The sequence below is a fragment of the Neolamprologus multifasciatus genome, chromosome 22, assembly GCF_963576455.1.
Source record: "Neolamprologus multifasciatus chromosome 22, fNeoMul1.2, whole genome shotgun sequence".
In the NCBI taxonomy this organism is placed as follows: Eukaryota; Metazoa; Chordata; class Actinopteri; order Cichliformes; family Cichlidae; genus Neolamprologus; species Neolamprologus multifasciatus.
Window position 1 is genome coordinate 17,497,024 of NC_140459.1, and position 24,070 is coordinate 17,521,093.

General features: G+C 39.6%; 2 protein-coding genes across 4 annotated transcripts in view; one reads left to right on the forward strand and one right to left on the reverse strand.

Moving 5' to 3' along the window:
• Positions 1-693: 693 nt before the first annotated feature.
• Positions 694-13,087, reverse strand: tmem64 (transmembrane protein 64). 2 transcript variants are annotated; one of them, XM_085149391.1, is made up of 4 exons: positions 12,771-13,087; positions 11,552-12,684; positions 5,011-5,166; positions 694-2,515 (listed from the first exon to the last, which is right to left on the reverse strand). In XM_085149391.1, the coding sequence occupies exons 2-4, from the start codon at positions 12,260-12,262 to the stop codon at positions 2,324-2,326; spliced, it is 1,059 nt and encodes a 352-aa protein (XP_085005517.1). In that variant the 5' UTR covers positions 12,263-12,684; positions 12,771-13,087; the 3' UTR covers positions 694-2,323. The 2 variants fall into 2 exon arrangements, with proteins under 2 accessions (XP_085005517.1, XP_085005516.1); XM_085149390.1 differs by having other exon boundaries at positions 11,552-13,087.
• Positions 13,088-15,779: 2,692 nt separating this feature from the next.
• The window catches only part of necab1 (N-terminal EF-hand calcium binding protein 1), a 39,200-nt gene continuing 30,909 nt past the window's right edge, over positions 15,780-24,070 (forward strand). The window contains exons 1-3 of one of the 2 annotated variants that reach the window (XM_085149387.1): positions 15,780-16,137; positions 19,410-19,434; positions 22,696-22,804. In XM_085149387.1, coding sequence (XP_085005513.1) covers positions 15,922-16,137; positions 19,410-19,434; positions 22,696-22,804 — 350 coding nt within the window. In that variant the 5' untranslated portion in view covers positions 15,780-15,921. The remainder of the gene's footprint in view (positions 16,138-19,409; positions 19,435-22,695; positions 22,805-24,070) is intronic. The other variant, XM_085149388.1, reaches the window with a different exon arrangement.

Consider the following 24,070-nt stretch of genomic DNA (forward strand, 5'->3'; position numbering starts at 1 on the left):
GGGACTCTCCCAATACCAAACAAGCTGTTCTGATCACAGATACCAGCGTGTCTCGTGACGTCTCTTTCAAATCATAGGCAACTCAGAGATGTCTGTCAAAGAGGCAGCGGGAGGTAAAAGGCAGGCTCGACACTGTAATACAAACCTGGGAAAGGTGATACTCTGGAATATAGATCAAATAACTTAAATGCAGCTTTTAGTTCACGTTATAACCCGACTAAGCGATTCCCCTCACTTGGCTAAAGAGCTTACTGATACATACTGGTATGGGCTTTTTTGCTTTAAACTGTCAAAATTATTGCTAAATTCAAACCGGAAGGGGCCCTTTAAACCAACATTTAGTGTGAAAATAACTCTACAGCTTGCCAGTTGACTGACAGCATGGAATGTGTTTGGGTGAAGACAGTTTCTGGCGTTAAGAAGAACAAAAAGGTACAAAAGTTTAAATGAAAAACAAAAAAAGTTGCACCAGCATCACAAAGCAGGCTTTTTGTGAACAACTACAGGAACATTAAGATGTGTAATTTTTTTTAATCTTTTAAATAGGAGCCCTTAATATTCCTCTATCAGACTTGGTCTGAGGAGCAGCATCACAATAAATGTAAAAAATAAGAAGTAGTATCACATTCATCCCTTAGTGTCCGTGTTGTGTTTGATTGTCAGCTTCTATGACACATCCAGTTTTCCTTTTGACCAACCAAACCCATTTGTAGTTCATCTGTATGAAAATAATGTTTGTCTGTAGTGGACTGTGCAAACAAACCTACAGCATGAGATCCTTGTTGTATTAAGAGCTTAAAGAAATTTAAAAAAAAAAGTTACCAGGTGATGTCTATCACCACCAACAAGTAAAAAGTCCTAAGTTGCACTCAGCCTCACCTCAGGCGAGGCCGGGGTCATAACGTCTCATAAGCTTCCTCAATTCACGGCATATTAAAAAATAAAAGCTTCTTTATCTCATCGAGCTCACATCTCTGTAATCTAAGTAAGATAAACCCCAAATAACACACAGACTTGGGTTTGTGTTATGTCGTATGCATGACAGCATTTCTTATTAGTTTGGTTTCAGCACTGAAATGTGACATTCTTGCAGTTTCGTTCTTAGATGTATTGCACTGATTTATCAAATCAACCATTTTAAAGAAAAGAGAAAAAAACTCTATAATTCTCCAGAAAAAAGAAAAATCTCACAGCAAAAACAAAAACAAAAGTAAAACGAGCATTAACGAAAAATCAAAATGGATCACCAATGATGCGGGAATCGCTCGCAGGGTGTGCGGCTCTGAGTTAAACATATTGGATTATAAACTTCCCGGCTCTCCTCTCAAACCTGCAGGAGGTGCTCAAACTGAAAGCCTACGCGCACTGGGAGTGTTCCCGCCTTCTCCATAGTCCAAAAATAAGACACTTAAAAAAAAGGGAACCATAATTAAATGCCAAATAATTCAAAAATATTAATAATGCCCTTTATTACTCATACTGCAAATAAGCAAAATAATTCAATCACCTGAAATAAAATAGAAACAGGTATACTTAAAGGTGCATAGGCTGGTGTTCTTTTGACACTGAAATGAAAAGTAAAATCGGTTCCTTTGAAAGGACCTGCACATTCAGAAAAAAAAAGCAGGCATTTCATTTCCTGCTACGTACTTAAAAACTCGCTCACTGTGCTACCCGCCATATTTTTGCCCACTCTCATGGCAAAAGTGAAACAGTCACGTTAGATCATGTAGAAAACAAACTTTGGATTTTAACCCAAACTATTATTTTGTTAGTGCTTTTGGTGCCAAACCGCAGTAAAAGAAAGCAAACATCTTAAGTGTAAAGGTAATAAAACAGAGTCTGAAAGCTCTGCTCCTGCCCAGCATTCAAACTACAGTCTCAATAAGTGTATGATTAACTCATGCCACTGCCACCATCTCCCGCCTCCCAGTGTGGACTTTGTAAGTTGAAGTTCTACATGAGCACAAAAAAAAGGATTAAATATCGTGACTACTTCGCAGGTTGCCATGAGATCATCACATTTCCGCAGTCATCTCATGGTAAAAAAGTACCATTAACAAAAAACAAATAAACTACCATTATGACGTACCACGTTCATCAGCACCATTATCAGGCGCGTGGTCCCGCACTTCCACACCGACTACAGGCGTACACTTTTAGGGTGCTCAGAGCGAGATGCCGGGATGATCGCTGCAGTACGTTACCGTGCCACCGGCGTGTTTGGGACACCAGCTGAACTGTGCTGGTTCCCCCAAGGATACGTGCGTTACAATTGAGTGACCAGGTCGTGGCTGCTACAGCCACGTGCGGCGATTCGAGATCACACGATGTTGATGCAGTTGCCGCTTCCAGCTGTCACCCTCTTGCTGCAGTAGGTGAAGCTGCTGTGATTGGTGGAGGAGCCGTTCATGTGCGACGACTTCAGCTCCATCTGGCAGGCGGCGATGGCTGCGTTGAGCTCTACCTGAGCCCGATGCACGACGTAGAACATCAGGCCGATGCTGATGATGATCTGTAGAGCGGAGCAGAGCAAGAAGCTTCGTGTTAACTAACGATTGTGGTAATGAGCCTTCTGTTTGTGTAATGATGACGATAATAAAGTAAAGCACTACATTTACAGGCACATCGTTTTGTCTCCTAAAAGCAAAAAGGGATGAAGACAAATTTTAGCTACGTTCTAACGTTTAGAAATTAAAACAGTAACAATTAAGTTGGTAATTATAAACCAGAACAAATATCGATGGAACTTATTTAGTTCAAAAACTAAAGACATTGCTGCGTTCTTCTGTATTTAAAGACATTTCACCTTCTAGACGACTCACATACCTATGAAAACTAAATCTCGAAGCCAGCTGGAGTTTGGTATTTAGTCACTTTGGAGTCTGAGTTTTTCAGAACAAGCCCAAACAAATAATAGGACTTCAGAGGCAAAAACTCAGTTAGTAGTCTCTGAAACACTGCGTTAATTATACTGAAGGACAACCACCAATATGTTTAATATATAAATCACACATAATTAGTTATTTAAAGGTTGGTTTTAACTCCAATTCATTCATTTTCTCCAGTTCACTTTAAGGTAGCAGGGAAGAGGAGCCTATCTGTACTGCTATTGAGCGAGAGCCATGTATCACAGGGCAAATCCAGAAAATCAGACTGTCCATTCCTCATGCTGGTGTCAGGGAAGCTGGACTACATCGGCACCTCCCCTAGTTTCCCATCATGACTGGCTTCCATGTGAATATGGCCAGCTGTCAATGAGATAACATGAAACACTAATACCCTTGTTCTACTCAACAGACACTGGACTCCTGACCTTTATTAACACTTCTCTGAGCACATGTGAGAATTACATAAAACTAAACAGGTGCTGGTGATGCTGTAAAACTGAAATGAACTTGAGGTGAGCTGAGCTGACTTTTCTGGCACAAACAAGAGCAATGCCTGGAATAATACTTCACAGAAAAGTAATAGAAAGTTCTTCTTAGAAGCAAGAACCAGGTCTGTCACCTGTTGCTTGTGTGTGTAGGTCATATTTATTTTCTCTGTTACTATTGTAACTCTAAAGAAAAGTGTTCAACCTGCATTTCGCATGGACAGACTGGCGTACACGCAGGCTTGGCCGGTGGAGAGCACATTCTTCTTGTTGTGGGTTTGATGTTTTGGTAGATTACGTGGTTTTGTTGTGTTTTCTGACTCACAAAAACCTACAACAAGGAGTGCTCCAAAGCAAAGACCTGCCTAAAAGGGCTGAGTAACATCTAAGCAGGGCATCTGGTGGAGATACAGAAGAGATAAAGGTCAGGAAATACCAAAGCTACTCCTTAATCTATTTAAAGCGCCAAATATAAGTGAACAGGATGTAGTTAAAGTGTATTTTACACTTTAAAAATACTCTATCCTAAATAAAAATCCTAAATGAGATGTTTTAAAAGGAAATGTGATTCAACGTGGATAACATCCTTCATAAGGGAACTTTTTTGCACCTGATACTGAACGTTCTATTAAATTAAAATGAAATTAGAAATTAAAAATCTTCAGGTCTCAGGAGGTTAAAAAAAAAATCCATCCATAGTTGTCCATTTGGGACAAATTCACCAGAGAGAAACTTTTGAGTGGGAAACTGGTTCATTACTCATTGACCACATTGCTCGTCAGTTCACTGTTGAACATTGATGTTTTTTTCTTGGCATAAAGTCTCTCATCGCCTGAGAGAATTTGGACTGAAAGCTCACTGACAGATCATTAACAGAAAGGCTAAACTGAAACCTGCTGAACGACATATAGTGCATAAATAGAAAAAGATGTCAGTGAAGATTGGAAGGAAGGTCATTGTCTAAAAAATGTTTTCTATAGCAGGAATTCTTTCCTTACTGCAACGCAAAAAGGTCAACACCCACATCAGACATTCATTCATGCATCACTGTTTCCTTCTTTAAAAAAAACAAAACAAACCACTGTTGAATTGCAAAACCGGTTTCATAAGTTCCGAGAATCTGATAACAGTGAAATACTGAAACAGCTCAGTCCTTCGCAAACAAGAATCTCTGGAAAATCCCTGAAGGTAAATTAATGAAAATAACTAGAGTTAAACTGTGGGAGAGTGGAACAAGCTCAAACCAGAACAATGAGAGAAACCATTACCATCCCACAGACCTGCTGAAGTCATTTCAAGAAAAGAACATCTTACACTTCCTGTATGTAAGCTTGTTTTCGTCACAGTAGTTACTGTTCTCCATTTTAAAGCATTTTACACAATACATTTACACACATTTTTTTTAAATTTTATATCCACAGCTATTATTATTCCTTCAATAATCACCAATATTTAAGAATGAAAATTCAGTATGGTCACAAATAGGGGTGTGCTGATAACGAGCTCCGCTGGGCTTTTGTTCTTTAAATGTCAGCACTACGTTGAGCAAAATGGGAAAGCAACATATAATCTCAAATCTCAGATATTTGAAAATTGTTACCTTCGTACTCAATATATTGTCACCTCCAGCTCACCTGCAGGCTGAACACGAAGTAGCCGCTGACGCTTTGCTCAGCGATGACATCCTCCATAGTACGAAGTGTGGTGCCCAGGTAGGAGTTTAGAAGCTGTGTGGGCAACAGGCCCACAGAGGAGGCCACCAGGTAGTTTGGCAAGGACACATCTGTGATCTGTGAAAGGGGAGCAGTGATTAAAAAAAAAAAAAAAACAGGTTTCAAACTTTAATAAAATAACAGTAAAACACACGAGAAAAAGATCAGTTTTAATCATATTTAAACATCTATAACTAAAAGACTGTCTTTCAGTTTTTAGTCTTCCAGTTATTTCAACAATGTTGAACTCTGTCAGTCTGTGAAATTCAAACTTGTCTGATTTTGTTGTGCCCTGAACTTTGTGTGTGAAACCTGTTGAGTTTTACTGAAACGTTGTAAAGCTTTTAAAGAATTTTAAAAAGAAGCTACGTGACAAGGTGGCATTGTCCTTTTCTAAAAAAAGAACATATGAACAACTCCAGCAATTGAATAACTTGTTTTACGACTTTTTTTTTTTTTAAACTGTTAAAGTACTGATTTTTTTATTGTTTATTTACACTTTTATATATGTACACCGAATAAATTCTTATGAGGATTGGCTTCCTCGCAGGATAAATAAATATGATACTAACCACAGTAAATTGGGTTAACTAAATAGTTTCTAACAAATTTGAGTGCTGAACCTGAACCCATCATGCAAAAACAGCTCGTGTTCCCATGGCGTTTGGCACCAGGAGAGCAGTCTGGTCCCCACAGGCTGCCTTCCACGAATCAGGCTTGTTCTAGCGCGTCCCAGAGATGCTCGATCAGACTGGGATCTGATAAAGCTGGAGGGTGAGTATGGTCTTTGAGCTACTCCTGAGCGGTTTCTGTGCATAGGCTGGGTGCTCTGCTACAGGAGACGGCTGCAGTTGGGGAGTGTCGCTGCCTTCGGGGTTTGTTCCGGTTAGTGGTACACGAGTAAATATAACATCTGCATGAACGCCAGGACCAGAGGTGTCTCTGCAGAGCACTGCCAGTGGTGTCAATGATGTGGCTTAGTGCTGTGCTCACAGGCTACATCACAACTGAGTCCCTTCACCTCAGTTACTAGAAAAACTACTCAAAGGCAGGATGCTGTCTTGTTTCGGTATCTCCAAACAACCACCTTAATATAAATATACCGGTATATATAAATAACTGCTGGCTCGCTGTCACCCTTGATCTCTTGATTAAGTGATGACATAAGCCTCTGTGCACCCGTGCTGGCTGTGGGAGGATGTGACCTTGGCACCGTGTGCTCAGTGACTAGCTGCAGCTGATAGCAGTGTGTCAGGGGTTTTGGTATGTTACTGCAAGACTGTCTGTGCCAAAATGTTATCAGGGCTTGAAAACATTTGCGCTCGATGCAGCCAAAGTGTCTCTTTGCTGGGATAAAATCCTCTCCCGTTATCACACTAGACACTGATAAGAACTTAGGTTACACTTCACAAAACACTGACATTATCGAATCGTGGTTAATCAAGCTAACATTGTAGTCCGGGCTGTTTTTTTCGCCAAGCACTTTTCCCTCTGCACGGTCATGTGACAGGCTTTTTCTCCTCGCAAGATTAGCCTTGATGTGTCCACGCCACGTGCCAACACAATCAAAACGCCTTCAGCTGATTTCGGAGACATCTGTGAGAGCTATAGAAGAAAATGAATGCAGTCTCTGAAGCACAGGGCCTCTGAAGTCCCACCCAGGCATCGGGCACACACAGCTGTCTTGTATGCGACCAGGGAAGGGCCAGTCTGTGGTATTTTTATGACTGTGCAGAGAATTCCCACTGAACCTCCTACTTGCTTCTGCAAGCCTGTATCACGGTAATCTGCAAATTCAAGTGAAAAAAATATCGCCCCGTCTTATGACTGGCCTGATTTATTTAGAGCAGCAGCAATGCAGGCCTGACTTTGTGCTTGTAAACAAAACACTAGGTGCTTTGACTATGCAGTAAAATTAGGATTGCAACTGTCGTGCCGTTTCTCTTTTTTATTCATACTAATGGAGTGTGAAGAACACTTAAAACATGCCTGCTTGTACTGAAGGTCCATAAATCACACACAAAGACTTCCCAGATTGCTTCATCAGCTCATTATGACGAGTGTTGGAGCCAGGATAGCGAGCAGGTATAAAAGTGCAATAAAATAGATGTGCGGAGATGAAAGCGCTCACCTGAAGCTCAACGGATTCACAAGCATTTTTCCTGAGCTGTCCTATTGTTTTGCTAACTGCTGCAGTCTCTGTGTCGTTTTAGGTTACCCGTGATAATGTAGCACCACCAACTTCAGCAGAAAGAAGTGAGGGGCACAGTGAAATGTAGCCTCACCCGCAGAAAGTGCTTACCAAGGGCAGGGCAGACAAGACATAACTCTACTGTGAGCCGTTACGGGCCTATGCTTAGAAATGGCTCGTTTCTCTTTTTATTGTGGAGAATAAGATCGTACAGATACAACAGCAGCTCAGCTCTACAATGAACCTCCAGATGAGATTAAGTATCCAGCAAGAGCCTGAGTTGGGTTTGAAATCCCGTAGAGGCTGGAAGTGAAAATGTTGCAGGGAAAACAGGTGGTGAGACTGAAAAGCTCCACTCTGACAGGCATTTCTCCAACAGAAACCAAAGAATTTCACATGGAAGCGACTGCGACACGCATCACTGGGTGATGTGATGAATATATCAGTTCTCCATCCTGATCATTTAACAGCAAATGCTATCACTTCTCCACCACCTTCTTTACTTAGAAGGAAATAGCCACCTGACTGTGTTAATCAGGTCTCTTCTTATTAAAACATCATGCTTTTCTTAATAAACCAAATAAATATATATCAGACACTACTACTAAATAGACTTCTCAGAGATGCTGAAGTCTGTGTCTGGAAGGTGCATGTCAGTCTACAGCATAGGCAATGCAGTCCTGTAAATCAAGCATTAGCATCTGAGGACAAAGGCCAATTTTCTCCTCAGATGCAGCCAGCAGATATCTGAGGCTTCCTGCTCTATCTGCTCGATTACAACCTTATTTTGATTCTTATGCCGGATGCCCCTCCTGACACGGAGATTTGTCTCTCCCCCTTATCTCAAACCAGCAGTATTTTGCATGTTAGGCAAATGCATTAACAAATGCAGGTAAATTCAAAAGCACCAATCCATTGCAGGCGATAGTTTATTGCAAAAATAAAATCATTCTTTTGCCTCCTGTCCTTGTCAGGTAACCAGAGCATGCTTGTGACTGATGAGTACAAATTTAGATCCCAAAGTTGGCCCGGGCCTCCACATTCTGCATATGTATATGTAGATACCCGTTTAGAAAGATTAGGACTCCACTAACTCCAGTACACTGGGGTTGGTAAATGCTTTGCTATGCTAAGTGTATCTGCTTGCCACTTGGTGCCGAGCAGCTAGCGTACAGGGTGCTTTAACAGCATTTTTCATTAAACAGCTGCATGACGCTATGTGAGCAGTCAGAACAAGTTGCATACGAGACAGGTGCAGATCCTGGAGGAAACCGCTGATAAAAGTGTGGAAATAATGATTAATGGACTACTTTCAATGCGGTCTTTGTGATTTCTTTCAAGTTATCATTTGACACGATATTATTCATTATCGAAGAAAGATGCAGATAATAGACATAATGATATCTCAATAAAACAGGTGAGTTTTTCCAAGCTTTTCGGAGCAACATCAACCAAGAACTCAACAAGCTGCTTGTAAATCTAAAATATGTCAAAAGAAACAAAAAACTCCTTAAAAAGCCTGACAATGAGTCAAGCACAGACACATTTTCCAAAGACAAACAGCTGTCATAAGCTGGAACAAACCAGCAGAAAAGTGACAAATGCAAACTGGCATCCAAAAAAATATGACCTACATCTGTAGCATTTGTTGTTTAGCCATTTTAGAATTGCAGCCTTTTTTGTTTGCTTTGACCATGTATGTAATAACCCAGAGCAAGCTGAAGATCACTATTGTACATGACTGTCAGTGAGCTCACCTTGTACTTTGACTCTCATGAGCTGACTGAGGGTACTAACAGCGCCAGTCACAGAGTCAGCAGCTGAGCAACAGAGTGTTAAAATCTGTCCCTTTGACTTTGACACCTCATTTTCACTTCTGCAGCGTGGAGCAGCAAGTTCAATGTTGCAACTATTGTCATAGCGTCTCCAGTTATCCTCCCGTGAAGCACAGACAAGTCCCAACTATGAAGTATACAGCAACGGGGGAAAAAATGAAGCTACTGAAATCAGTCAGGCAAAAGAAAGCCATCTGCTAGGCTTAAGCTATGTCATACTCAAAGTCCATGATCAGGTAAACTGCTGACTTAGTGTAGAAATAAAGATTAATAATGCCCATATTCAGAGTTACAGATTCTCATACTTGATGACACTGTATGTCTGGGAATTATCACCAACACAATCTGAAAAACCTTCATTTGAAAACACATTGTGAGCATATTTTACACGAACATCCTAACAACTAAAAAAACAAAACAGGCTCACATTTGGTGCCATTATCAAAGGAATCATTGTCCAAACAGATCACCACCGACTCTAAACCCTTATCTACGTCAGCTCCCTGCCTAACCTTGATATCCATACATCTGACTTTGAGATGCTTCTCAAATAGCAGCCTATCAGTCAGCGTACAACAGCAGCACAAATGCTTATTGCTTCCCGTGATTCTTGTACCCACAAGGCTTCTCATTATTACCATGCTCTCATCTCACCATTATCAAATTACCGTCTGAAGTTGTAAGGGTCGTTTTGAACAGTAACTGTAGATATGTTAATGCAATATTGATATGTTAAACCAAAGTCTAGCGTTCACGTAATGCAGTGCAATAAATAACTTCAACATGTTGCTCTCACACGCTACAGGGAAGATTAAGATTTCATACCCCTTTACAGGACTTCTCTCTATGTTCAGTAATAAACATCACACTGGGGACACATTTAGATAGTTATTCAGATCAACCAGTATAGCGGTCGAACACCTCAATATTTGCATGAGGGTTATAAAGCAGATTTTCTATGTCAGTGTGGTGACATTAAACTGAGAAATCATAATCAACGCAAAGCACTCAACTCTATAAAGTTGACAAATGTCTAACCAAATCAGTCACCCCGGAAAACCCCACTGGTTTAGCACCACACAACCTCTGTGCTTGTGAAACACACTTACATCATCAGCTTTTTCCCCCTCCTTGGGCCTGTGCATCAACTCCTTCTTGCTGTAAGCTATTAATGTCTTTCAAGCCCAACGCTTTGCATCCAATTTTGCATGTTTGTGCTTCTGCGTTTTCCAGTATTTAAGGGGGGATTTCTCATCAGACAATACTTTTAGCATGTTTACCGTTAATCAAGCTCTTTGAGCATGATAGATGCAGCAGATTAAATGTAGTTTTTGTTTTGAGATATAAATATATATATATTTTTGTGTGTGAAAAGGATGTCCCAGCTAAATTTTATTATAACTAGCAGGAATAAATCCTCTCAGTGGCAATTTTACAAGTATTATAAATTACATTATTGCCTACACAAGGAGTGTGAATTGAGTATTTTGGTCTAAACAACCCAAAATGTGATGTCCACATATGTGGACTCCAGGTCCAAGGAGGTTAAATGTATCTAGAAAGGCAACTGTGGATATACTGGGTAAGTGAACCTATGTTTTTTTGCATGGCTTCAACTTGTAATACCTTGTTTTATTTTTTATTTTTTAAATAGTCCTATTGTTTTCATATCGAGTGACCCATCCTGATATTCTATAAAACAGAGGATGATCACTTAAGCCTTTTACCTTTTTGGATGTATCAATGAGTTGAGTGAGGAAGGTAATGAAGGGGTATAAACTATTCATGCAATGTATGAAGGTCAAGGGCCTCAGTTAAATGTAGGAGAGCAGTTGAAAGCAATATCACAACACTGATCTGACATGAGAGTCATCTCAAAAAAATAAAAATACACAGGAAACCAAACAAAAAAGGTGAATTGTGTTTATGTCACCAGATGATCAAGAGAGAAAAAAAAACAAACAAAAATAAAAAATTGCTCCTAAATATAAAACCTGAAATATGGCTACTGACCACTGGGAGCCACATCCTAGGAGCACTCCGTTTATCTGCAGGAAGAATGAGTTTCCATTCTCTGTGGACCGGCTTCCTATTTTCATTTCCACATTTAGACTCCGGTCTGCCTTGAATATTGAAGTAACAGGCCAACTACTCTTTTCAGTGTCCTAAACTGAAATGAAACTGGCAGTTCCTGACTTGTATCTAGATAGTTCTGATTTCCCCTGAGATTCAGCTGGCCTAGAAATAAGAAAAATGCATCCCCTCTAAAACACACACAAAAAGACCGCAGAATTAACTGTCAGGACTCTGTTTGATTTGTTCAGCCATCATCTGGTACAGTAATGAATTCTTCCCAGAGCCGAACAAGTGCTGTGACACATCTACTGCAATTTGTGAGTTTACACGATGGCCTAAGAAAACCTGAAAACATACTCACCGAGAAAACTGCATTTTGGAGTCCAAAAGGTATGGGGGTAAGTCTTGCTAAGGCCACAATTTTGAGTCCACTTCCTCCTTCCACCACGCGTATGACGGCACTGAGCTGTTCGTTGTTTCCAACTTTGTTCAGCACCCAGTCAGTCAACAGTCGTTTGCACACCACGTGTGCCACAAAGGTCCCTATTAGAACCCCCACCATAACTAGTCCCATACCCAGCACGAAGCCGTAGAGGTAGCCAGCAGCCACATTAAGAACAATATATCCCCATCCACATGGAAAGGACACGATAATCAAACCAACTATAAAGAGCATGGCTCCAACAAAGCTGTCCAAACTCTCCACCCAGAGCAGGAGGTCCTTGAGGTATTGGCGTACCAGAGCCACCGAGGAGAAGCACACAGCAGTGAGGATGCACGCCAGCAGGGCGCTTTTAAAACAGAAGGTGGTGATACAACATGGGTGTCTGAACTCTGCACCACCGGTGAAGGTCGTCCCCCCTGCGTCAACGCTGGCCTCGGGAACACCATCCGACTTTCCCAAGCCAGCCCCCCTCTCATCAAAGGCGTTGCATATTAGGATGTCAATTTTGTCACACTCGTCCGTGGAGGTCTTCTGCAGCCAGCGGTTCAGCTGGATCTGCGTCTTGCCCACTGCGTGCTTTACAAGCTTGGTGAAAAGCTGCACGGTCGTAGCCCCTGACATTGACATGTCGGTCCTCAAACAGCCTCTGGGGACCAGCAGTGGAGCTCAGATTGACCTGGAAGCAGCTGTTATGTTACAGGTTCCTAGAAAGCGTCTAAACACAGTCAAAGTCCATCTCAACAGAGACAAGTAATCACAAACTTCGCAGACGATGGCTTCAGCATAAATAGTAGTCCATTGCTCTGGCGCTCTTACTGCACTGGCATAGTAAGGCATACAGGTAACCTTTTGCCATTACATTAACTGCCCAACTTAACCCGTGTTAGCAGTTTATCTCGGGTACACCAGCTGTGTCGCGTGCCAGCGCAGTGACTTGATGTTGTCAGTTTTGTAGTCGCTGTCTAAAGCACTCGCCATCTTCAGAGTTGTTATCACTTCGCTCAGGACAAGGTTGAGTCAGTGGCCGGGGGGACACGACAAAGATGGGTCTGCATGACAAGGAGAGAGCCTGTGCTGTCCACATCAACTTTCAGGACTCCCTCAGCATTCACATCCAGCTTTAGCGATAACTCACCAGCACAAATCACTACGTGGCTAACTTACTCTCCGCCGTTAGCTAACTAGCTCTCTGCGAGGATAAAGTCCAACAGTGCAATCTCGAGACTAAAACCACCGCCACCGGCCTTTCAGAGCCGCCTCTCCCGGACACCAGAGCGACAAACAGGACTCACAAGCCGGATGTGAAAGCCCAGTTTGCTCTTTGTCTCCAGGCTAGCTGCTGTTGCTGTTTCACTCGTCGTCCTCTCTCCTGAGTGGATGCTGTCGATGTTGAAGCTATTCATACAGACCACTGTTTGTGTCCCAGAATGCCAAGTAACCTCAGCCCACGTGACCCACCGTTGAACTGTTTCAACCAATCAGAAAGCTCTCGATGTCACCGCGAGATTTTTTTTTTAAATAAGTTGTTTTTGAGCGATTGCTTGAACGATTTTGTTTCTGTCAGCCAAGCTTAACGCGATCCCTGTAACGTTTCTTTTACTTCAATCATTCGGAGTCTCTCTGTGTTTTTTAAGGCAAGATATAAGTAACAGATATCACCGTGAAATGTCCCCGTGTTGATACTCCTTACCGTCAGTGTGGCCGGGGACGTAGCTACGTGGAAAGCTCTCCTTTCTAAAAATAAACAGGAGCAAACACAGTGATTTCATTAGAAAATTACAAATTACGCAACAAGAGGAAAATAAACTTTTAGATTAAAAGTCGTTTAAAGATGGCCGGGATTTCATTTTGAACACACGTCATTTTTGATGGTTTATGAAATTTAAATAAATGTAACTGATAAACAACTGAAGCAAATGAAAACACACACACACGCATGAGATTCATATAAATTCATGAGAGCAATTTATTGTTGTTGTTACATGCTTTCTGAGACTTATTTTTGTGTGTGTGTGTGTGTGTGTGTGTCAATGTGCAGAACAGATATTACCAGTGATGGCAAACTCATTTAACATCGTGGGCGTACTCTGACCTTCAGTGGGCCAGACCAGTGAAACTTCCCTTTCTGTCAGTGTAAATGCATGTAACTGCACATTTAATCCCAGAGAAGCGTTAATATAGGGGGGGGAAGTGCAATTTCAACAGTATTTCTCAGTTTTTCTACATTATTAATGTAGAAAATGACAGAAAGGTTTTTGGTACCTCATTGCCTAGATAAGCATTCCAGTACTGATATCATTATTAGTAGTATAAGTAAGTAGGCACTAAAAACAGGAACTTTTCTGCCATTTAATTATCTATTGCTTTACTTTGGTATAGTATGAATGGCAATAGGAGAGGTTTTTATGAACTTGTGAAAAACTTATCAAAATACAGATTAAAGTTTAAATCTATGCATTCCTTCACACTTTCTACAACCTTTCAGTGGGCCAGATTGGAGTCTTTGCCAGGCCAATTCTGAACCCTGGGCTTTATGTTTGACACCCCTGATCTACACATATGTTTGCTCACTGGAATATAAGCCTACAAAAAAAGGTTCTCAATTCAGTTTATATAAAAAACTATAAAACTATAAAAAAAAATTATATGTTTCCTCTTGATCACCTAAAATAACATGCTCTTAAATTCAGCTGGCAAAAGTATAGATTGTCTCCAATCAGTCTTCATTCACAACAAGATGAATTAAGCTTAATATTCTTACCATGTTCATTCAACTGCATTATCTTCTGCCAGTGGGGGTTATTGCATCACAGTTAGTCCTCACTGCATCATGTATATTCTGCTAAAGAGTTCATATTAACACTTGTTTTAAAAATAGCTGTCAAAGAAGGAATCAAAAATAAATATCCATCATGCAATGAGGTGATGCAGAAGCAGACCTAAATGCAGTACATGTACCACAAATGTGTAACTGAACATAATACTGCAGTAAATATAGTTAACATAAAAATACACTGCAGATCATTTTTATGGACATAATTTCACGTTTATAAAAATCTGGTTCATAATTTCAGACGGCACACTACTGTGATATGTAGCAGAGTAAGAGCACTTTCACGTATTCTCCTGTATTTCTGAGAGCATGCAGTATAATATTATAACCTGAGGGGAATCACCCTGCTTGGTGTGCTCAGCATAAATTCATAACGAGGGGAGTGAAGCAGACAATAAGTTCATTGGTGCATCTAACACCGCTTTCTCGGCTGTGGAGCTGTAAGCCTTGAGGTGGTAGTCCTTTAAAAACAGGCTAACCCCTCCTATCTGAGTATTATCTCACATAAACTATTATGGACTATTAATTACATTACATGTTTTTTCTTTTTTTTTTCATCAATGTAATTTTTGGTTTTGTTGATCTGTATTTTTGTGCTATCACAGCACCCCACTAGATGGAAGTGTTACACAGTTTCACAGCCATTTCAACCCACTACAAGTTTAGCATGAGCGATACATGTGGCAGATTATAACATATCCTTGTTATTGTTCAATATTCCTCTTCTTCTGCTTCTTCTGCTTCTTCTGCTTCTTCTTCTTATTATTATTATTATTATTATTATTATTATTATTATCAGATTTGCTAATGCAAAGCTACCATAGAAATCATTCTTAATGAGTTGTTGTTGTTGTTTTTAATTTGTTTGTTTTTTAGTTGTATACATTTTCATTATGGTCAGATTAAAAGAGAGCATATACTGCAGCGAAAACACAGAAATGTCAGTCCTTGAGAGACTGGCCATTTTTGTGTGTTGAAGTGAGACCACCGTTTTCAAGCATTCAACTACCTGGGGGGAGGGGGATCTGTCTAGAGAGGACATCATAAGCCGACCTTTTATGTGGCCTTTGTAGCTTTTACAAAAAGTTCACATTTATGTAACAGCCCTCTGTTGGAGTAAGCTATTAGTGCTGCTCATTTGGCTGAATGCAGCGATGTTGTCAGAGTGTCTCAGGTGAAGTTTTTATGTGTTTATTTATATATTTTAAAGCCTGTGCATCACAATGTGGAAAAACACGAATACTATGCATCAACTGAGGCGGGATCAACACAGACAGTCAGTATGTGGCAGGCTGTTGATTTAGCTGTCAAAATAAAAGCATATAGCTGCACATCGCTGCCTAACAGGGAGGAAAAAGCAGTCTCAAAGCTGACCGCAAGGCAGTTATATTTGGACTTCGTTACGTGCAGTGTAAGGATCGCATTAACTCTTATTTTCGGCTTTTAAAAGTAAATGTTTAATTGTGGCACTCCAGCCCGGAACTTGTGCGTTACTTCGCGTGTCTTGTCGGAGTCAGAGAATAAGAGGTTCAAGCGGACACACATTCCTCTGCAGATCACAAGTGAAGCTACACTGTGGATGATGGATTGTTCAGAAGAGGTTCAGCCGGTGTCCGAGGAGCCCAGCGCTCAAATAGAGCTCAAAAAGGGAATGTCCATTTTCATTGATGTAAGTATCAAGTGTTTTTTTATCCTTATTAAGACCAAAATTACACTTAAAAATCAACACTGTTAAAACATAGACTGTAGAAAAATATATATACCAGGATTATGTGATCCTTACAAAATGCATTACAGTTAACAGATTTCAATTTATTAGAAATAAATAAGACCTATTAGTGTTGATTGTGGCTCACTTGATTTATTATGGATTCCTCTAATGTATGACGTGTACAGAGGGCTTTCTTTCTTGTAATTATTTCATACAACTCACATGTACTTTATCTATTTGGTAGAAGGATTTCAAAGCTTACTCCTTTTTCTTCTCCTCAGCCTTAAAATCAAACACAGTAAAATAATTAATTTGTAGAAATCTGCCCCGTTTTGTTGATATGTTTGTTCACAAATTCAGCTTAAATATGAAAAATATAATTAACATTAACATATTTCTCATTTGAAAAGATAAACCTGTATTTTTTTGTGGGGGGAAATGATCATGCAAACACGGGTGTAGGTTTTGTTTGAGTATTGTGCAGGGGGTGGGGGTACATATTCAATTAAATCATGAACATCATTCACTTAATTTCCTAATTTTCACTGCGAATCTGTGCAAAGAAAAACAAACAAACCAGGCCATAGGTGGTAGTTGTAGACATGCTGGTGATTTTTCCTTAAGCGGGTCTTCTGTTTGGGTCCTGTTTTTGTTAGGGATGGAGGCAAGTGCAGAGGGTGTAAGTGTGGATAATAAAATAAGCCTAGGATTGATTCCTCACACACCTTTAACTCTCATCCTGATCTAATGACTCTTCTCCACGTGTTTGTGTCTTAGCAGCTTTACCCCTGCTCTTAATCAGACTGCCTTCTGCCTCTTATCCACCTACTGATTAAATTTCCCTTCATGCTTTCATTCATTTGTGATATCTTAATCATAAACCTGTTGGCTGCCATCAGTATTTTCGGGAAGGCACAGAATGAAAGCAAATGAACCAAGTCAAGTGTTTTGAGTGCTCGGTAAGAGGAGAAAAGTGCTTTGTAGTACATTTAGCATTTAACCAGAGTTATTAAAGGCAGAGACCTCTTTCTATCCAGCCAAATATCTCTCTAATGTCAAACTCATTAGCTGTCTTCTCCAACTGGATTACAGGGAATCAAACCAGTTCTTGTTTTTAGGGGAGAGCTGGTCACAAATTGTTGCTTCTTGGGTATATTTTGTTTCTTCTGAGCTTCAACCTCATTGTGCCTCATTAATACACATATCTTCAACCCAATCACTGACATTATCTCAGATGTTTGCATTTTTTTTCTGCTGCCGTTGTTGCGGTGTGAGATTTATTTTATTAATAGCATATGAAAGATTCATTAGGGTGAGCTGAGGTATGAAATGAGATGAGACCCGGACTTGAGTTTAATTACAGGGGTAAAAGCAGAAATGGCAGGAGTAGTCATCAAGATTACTCTAAATATTATTTAAGCCTGTGCTATTAAGATTGTGACAATGCGTTCACGGGGTGATAAAGAACAGACACGACAGCTTTAGAGAGCAGACACAATTACATCAGGAACAGGTGCTTATTTTGAGCATTTATTAATATCTATATTATTTTTATACTTAATTGATAAAAACTTAATTATATGTAATTAAAATACCATGACTTAAAAATATCCTATTCTAGTTTCTTATAATACAAAGTGATGTCTTTTTTGGTAGTCTTTTCTAATTTATGTACACTCACCACACACTTTATTTAGGTACACCATGAAGCTTAGTACTAGTTTGTCCCACGTTTGCCTTCAGAAATGTCTAAATTCCTTATAGCACACATTCAACAAGGTGCTGGAAACATACCTCACAGATTTTGGTCTGCACTGATATGACAGCATCACACAGTTGCTGCAGATTTTTGGCTGCACATCCATGATGAAAATCTCCAGTTCCACAACATCCCAAAGGTGCTCAGTTGGTTTGAGATTTGGGGACTCCCTGTACTTAGATGTCGTGACATCTGAGTACAGGGAGCTCATTGTTATGCTCAAGAAACCATTTTGAGATGATTTTAAACTTTGTGAGATGATATGTGATCCTGCTGGAAGCAGCTGTGAGAACATGAGGACACTGTGGTTATAAAGATGAGCAACTCAGGTAAGCTGTGGCCTTAAAATGATGCTCAGTCAGTACTAATGGATCCAAACTGTGCCAAGAATATATTTTCCATCCCATTACATCACCAGCGGCCTGAATCACCGATACAAGGATGGATCCATGCTTCCATGTTGTTTATGACAAATTCTGACCCTGCCATCCGAGTGTAGCAGCAGAAATTGAAACTAATTAAACCAGATAATGTTTTGTTTTTCTAGTCTTCTGTTGTCTAGTTTTGGTGAGTCAGTGTGACATGTAGCCTCAGTTTCCTGTTCTTAGCTGACAAAAGTGGCAGCTAGTGTGGTCTTCTGCTTCTGTAGCACATCTACTTCAGAATTCAACATGTAGGGCATTTAGAGATGCTCTTATGGATATCTTTGTTACAACGAGTGGTTACTGTTGCCTTCCAATCAGCTCAAAGCAGTCTGTTGATTCTGGAATTTTCACCCAGAGAACAGCCACTCACTGGATATTTTCTTTCTCTTTTTTGGACCACTTTCTAACATGGTTGTGATGGTTCCTGCCAAGTGAATGGTTGATTAGATATTTGAAATAATAATGAAACAAAAATTTTTTTTCTGCTTTGTCGCTTTGTAGAGGAACTGAATTTAACTAAGAGATGAAGACAGAGAGAAGCAGTATTTGTACAGCAGATTAAAAAAAACTGGAAAAAAAAAAAAAGTAAATCAGAGCACAGAATCGACTGCCAGGAGCTTGAAGATGGTGGGTGGATATTTTATAGTAGTTTTCTTTTTCTTTTTTTTAACCCGTGTGCAGCTTTGGGCTAGAATCCTCTTAGTCTGGAAATCCCACAAATAAATGAATGAATTTAAAACAGACATCATATAGATATAGATTTATCCTCCAAAGCCGCCTGTGCAGAGTCTTCTTCATGGTAGGTAAAAGTAGGATGTGCTATTTTGAGGATGGTGGCTCGAGCCTTTTACAGCTGATGTGGTCATTGCCACTCCGCCTTTCATCTCCTCTGGACTCTGGAACAGCACTATCAATAATTTAATGACGCACTGCTTTCGGCAGAGTGATCGATGATCCTCGCACTCACACACTTACTTACTTTAACTCTGGTGGTGTGGAACCTGCTTTAATATCCTGTTGTTTTTTTCTTCATTTCCTAATTACAGATCTTACGGAGGGCCGATAAAAACGGTGAGTACTTCACCATCTGGCTCGTTTCAGATTCACACACCAACACCACTCTCTTCTGTGTTGAGCGTCACTTCAACCTTTCTTTCACAGATTACTTTCTCAATGAAATTCCAATCATGACTCTCTGCTGATACTCTGTCAGTTTCCATGGAAACAGGAAACTGACCATGCCCACTGAGGTTCAGTTTCAGAGCATTTACAAAGAAAAACACTGACATTTGTGAACACTTTTATGATAGCGGTCCACACAAAATGACTCAGAGGTGCCCTATCAGGTGGCAAATTATGTTGTTGTTTCACCTCCACTCTCTAATGCAGGATAAACATACAAATATACATCTTTTATGTTCTTATTGATCAGAGAAGAGCAGACAACAAAGGCAGGGAATCCAAAAAGCACTAAAATAATAAATAAATCTCTTTCTGTTACACATGCAAGTGTAATATAGGATACACATAAATCCTCCATCTTAGCTTCTTTAAGCTGCTTTACTGTTTACTTTTCATTTAAAAACTGTTTTGACCCCACACAATTCAAGCAAGTCTTTGTTTGCTGAGATATTAAATATGCTCTGAAATAAATAAAACAAGATCTAAATTTCTTTCATTTAATTCTAATGTAATTTTTTTTTAAATTTAAATAATGTTTTTGTAAGAAATGACTTTGATGCTCTGACTTTTACTGAAGTGTATTATAAACATAGATTGTATATAAAAGATGGAAGTAGCCTCTGGGTCTGAACAATGAGGACAAACGTCAAAGTGCCTCAAATCTGCATTTACTCTAATGACCTGCAGGGGGCGGCTTTATTTTTTATCTCACTTTTCTGATTGCTTTCTAAACACATTTGCTAGTTTAGAGTCTATTCACTGCCTCATTACATTACATCTTCTGTGCTTTTGTGCTGTTCATTAGAGTATAATGCTAAATCACAGTTTACCATTTCAATTTAACATTTAGCCAGGGGAGTAGGAAATTTAGCAATTTGGTTAGATGATGCTTTAAGTTGTGGTTATCTTGTGACTGACAAGCACCAACCTTAGACCTCAGTCACTCATGGAAGATCCTGACTTGTCTGAAAACACTTGCAAACTATTTGTTGTGAAAAAACTGTGAAAAGTGTGACCAAACCATTCATTAATTTCCACAAAACAATAAATATAAGAAAAAAATAAATCAGTTTATAAGGAAATCCTTACCAGATGTTGGTAACAACCCATCCAATCCATAGATGCAAAGAAATCACACCATAAATGTCCATGAATTAAGTTATGTGTAAATAGAAGAAATGATAGAGAAAAAAGGTGTTGATCATATGAAGAAAGGAATGTGCAAAAAGGCACAAAAAGTCATGACCCCTGCTGAAATCTGTCAGTAGTTAGAAAGCAGTCATGATATTTTGTGCAAATTATTACATTTGCTTTTCAAATTAAAAGCTGCTCTTAATTGATGCAACCAACACGTTTCAAAAGGTGCAGCTTTTATGTTGAAGGCGAGTAGTCTGGGTCACTCTTTTTCAAGTTTCACGACTGCTTGGCGAGTTGCATTGCAGACAAGCCTGCGTCTTCCATGCAGACTACACGTAACCATGAGAACCTACAAGCGCCCAAACAAATCCCACTGTTTTTGATACAATACTGTATACCTCTTTGTAACCACTTTCACCCAGTGACTACCTGCAGCCACTTGCCAGTTGGTCGGGCAATACACATTTTTTTCTAGCAACTGATGTTTCCCAGGGATTTCCCGACTGGTCTGTGTGACTGAGGACTCATGAGTGCAGTAGCCACGATGTCTGAGATTCACCCTGTTTGACAGTTTCATAGAAACAAGCTGGAAATGGCCAAAATGTTCATGTCGAGGGTTCAGAAGGGGACATCACGAAAAACTGCCGCTATGTCCATCCTATAACGCCCATCAGCGATAACCTGGTGGGTGTACTTTGCAATAAACAAGTAAACATTAGCACCCATTTCTGGAAACAGCTGTTTGTTTTAAAATGTTAAAAAGGAAAATAGTAGAATCAAGTTTCCTATAAGTCATATAACATATCGACAAATTAACAGACCTCTATATTTAGTTGTCTTTCTTTGACCTGCATATATTTTTAATTTGGGGCCTCAGTTTGTAGCAGGAGGTTGATGGTTTGATCCCCAACTCCTCCCGGCAGCATGTAGAAGTGTTCTTGGACAAGTTGCTGACCCATTTGCCCCTCATGTCATTAGTATATTTGTTATATCTACCCATTAAAAGTCTGCATGAATGTGTGACTGCGGCTTGTAGTGTAAACAACATAAATGCAGTCCAGTTGAATTTAGCAGAAATGACCAAAAATAGCAAATCAGTATTGTTCACATGGCATGACATGCTCCATCATCTACTAAATATCCATCCCACGCCATGTATGATTTGAAGCCTTGTCATGCAGCAATAGAAGTCATCCCACATTTGTTTTTATTGTTGCACAAGGAGCATCACATGCTAAACCTGCTCCGAGCGTATTTCTGAATGCACTGACAGTGACTCACTGTAGGCTCTATTTTTGGGCATGTGATTGTGTTCCCTCACAGCAGCTATAGAAATATGCTACACATTTCCTCCAGATCAGGTCAGCAGTGACAATTTGAAGATGGGCCACACTGTGTCACAAAAACAAAAAGACACCACTGGAGCCAGAGCTGCGTGAAAAAAGAGATGTCGTTGGTCTTTGTTTTCGCCGGAGGGCGTTCAGTTTGGAGCGCTCTGTTTTGAAATTGTGTTTATTTTCAGCTCATGAATATTTCATACTACTTTTATTCTGTTCATAATTGCAGAGCCTCAAATCATAAAAAATGACTGACTGTTTGATATAATGTTAGTCTAGTGGAACAAATGGTGATGACCTGCTTTATATATGGAGAGAGGGATAATAAAAACAAGATCAATGTACCTTTGCTGGTTTATTTTGTTATGTTATGTTATATTATATTATACTCCTCGTTTGATGTGAAAGAGAATCTGATGTTTAAACTTGATGCCATGTTTTACTGGTATAATTTTTAACATCTAAAGACACCTCAGGTCAAACCAGCTCAAGACAAATATTCTTTATTAATGTCATCTTATCAGTTTTATAACAAAATGATCCACCAGTTTAATTTTTACATTTTTTTGGACACATTTTCTTATAGTCTGATGTCTTGCAAACACAAACCAAATTCACGATCTTTTAAAGTGTTGAGAAAGAAGCCATCCTGAGAAGATTTGTTCTTTACCCCCAGATGATGGAAAGCTGTCCTTTGATGAATTCAAATCCTACTTCTCTGACGGAGTCCTGACAGCTGAGGAACTGAAGGAGCTCTTTCACACGATCGATACCCATAACACAGAGTAAGACTCGCTTTACCTTCTTATCAGTTTATTCCATTCAGATGAGGAGAGGTAAGGGGCGAGAGTAATCGGTTTCAAAATTCTGAACGATATTGTTGTGTTTTCCTTTTTAATAACATTCATCTTTTTAAAAGTAAGAAGAGATTTACTTGCTCAAATTATTTTGTGAACTAACTAAAATAATACAACAATATAAATGAAATGGCTGGTAAAATTTGTTATTGGAGCTTTCCCACTGAGGCTTTGAGAGGTCATTTTGAATTTAGTCTACTGCTTTCAAAAAGATTTTTTTGATGGTAATACCTTAGCAGATTTTTGTTTCGCCCTGAGAGACTGCCACAAGTAGAGAAATAAAGTGAGCTTCTGCATGCTTTTCTTGTACACCATGTCAGTGTGTACCAGTGTATGAATGCGAGAGTGAATGAATAGTGGAATTGTAAAGCGCTTTGAGGGTCTTGAAAAGCACTATATAAATGCAATCCATTATTATTATTATTATTATTACTCTCAAATATCAGGCTAGTGTCTAACATGGTTTCCAAATACTTGTGTATTATAAGTCACCTTTCAATCAGGGAAACCATTAATGCATCACAATGAGGCCTAAATCATCATTAATGATGATCCCAATGTCCTCCCTCACTACACCTGTGAACCTTCTCTGTGGTCTTCCTCTTTTCCTCCTGACCTGCAGCTTTGTTCTGCAAGACTCAGCTGGAGGTGGAAGCACAACGTGTGTAAATACAGATCATCTACTTTTGAAAATCAGGCACTGATGTGCAATGTTCCCTTTATATTCACAATGTCCCAAACACCTAACGGTGAGAGGAAGCCAAAGACACACTGACACTTTACTGTCGACCGATTTGCACTGATTTTTCTGCTTTTTAGTTCACACCAATTCTTTTAAATTACACACATGAGAAACCACATTACTTATGCTCCCTGCAGACATTATAATGTGAACCAGCTCCTGCATCAGTCCTAATCAGGATACAGATAATACTTATACAGTCACTCCTCTGTGATTACACTGAAGGCATTTGTGAGCAAATGACCCGCTGAGCCACAAGATATTTAGAAATAGCTGCTAGTTTCAGTTATATAATAGCAGTGCAGCACTGAAGCACTGTTTCTGTCTGAGAGGCATTTAGCAGGTGAACAAACCTTTTAGTGCCATTTTGACAAAGCTTAGATTAGTATGTAAGTCTATTTCTAATCTCTGTCTTCCAGCTATATAACACTGGCATCCTTAACCCTAAAGTC

Excerpts from the sequence above, each read along its gene's own strand:
- tmem64 (XM_085149391.1), bottom strand. The coding sequence starts at position 12,262 with ATGTCAATGTCAGGGGCTACGACCGTGCAGCTTTTCACCAAGCTTGTA. Across the intron at positions 5,167-11,551 it reads TCCAAAATGCAGTTTTCTCG|ATCACAGATGTGTCCTTGCC; the intron begins GTGAGTATGTTT and ends CCCCTTTCACAG. Across the intron at positions 2,516-5,010 it reads ACTTCGTGTTCAGCCTGCAG|ATCATCATCAGCATCGGCCT; the intron begins GTGAGCTGGAGG and ends TCCGCTCTACAG.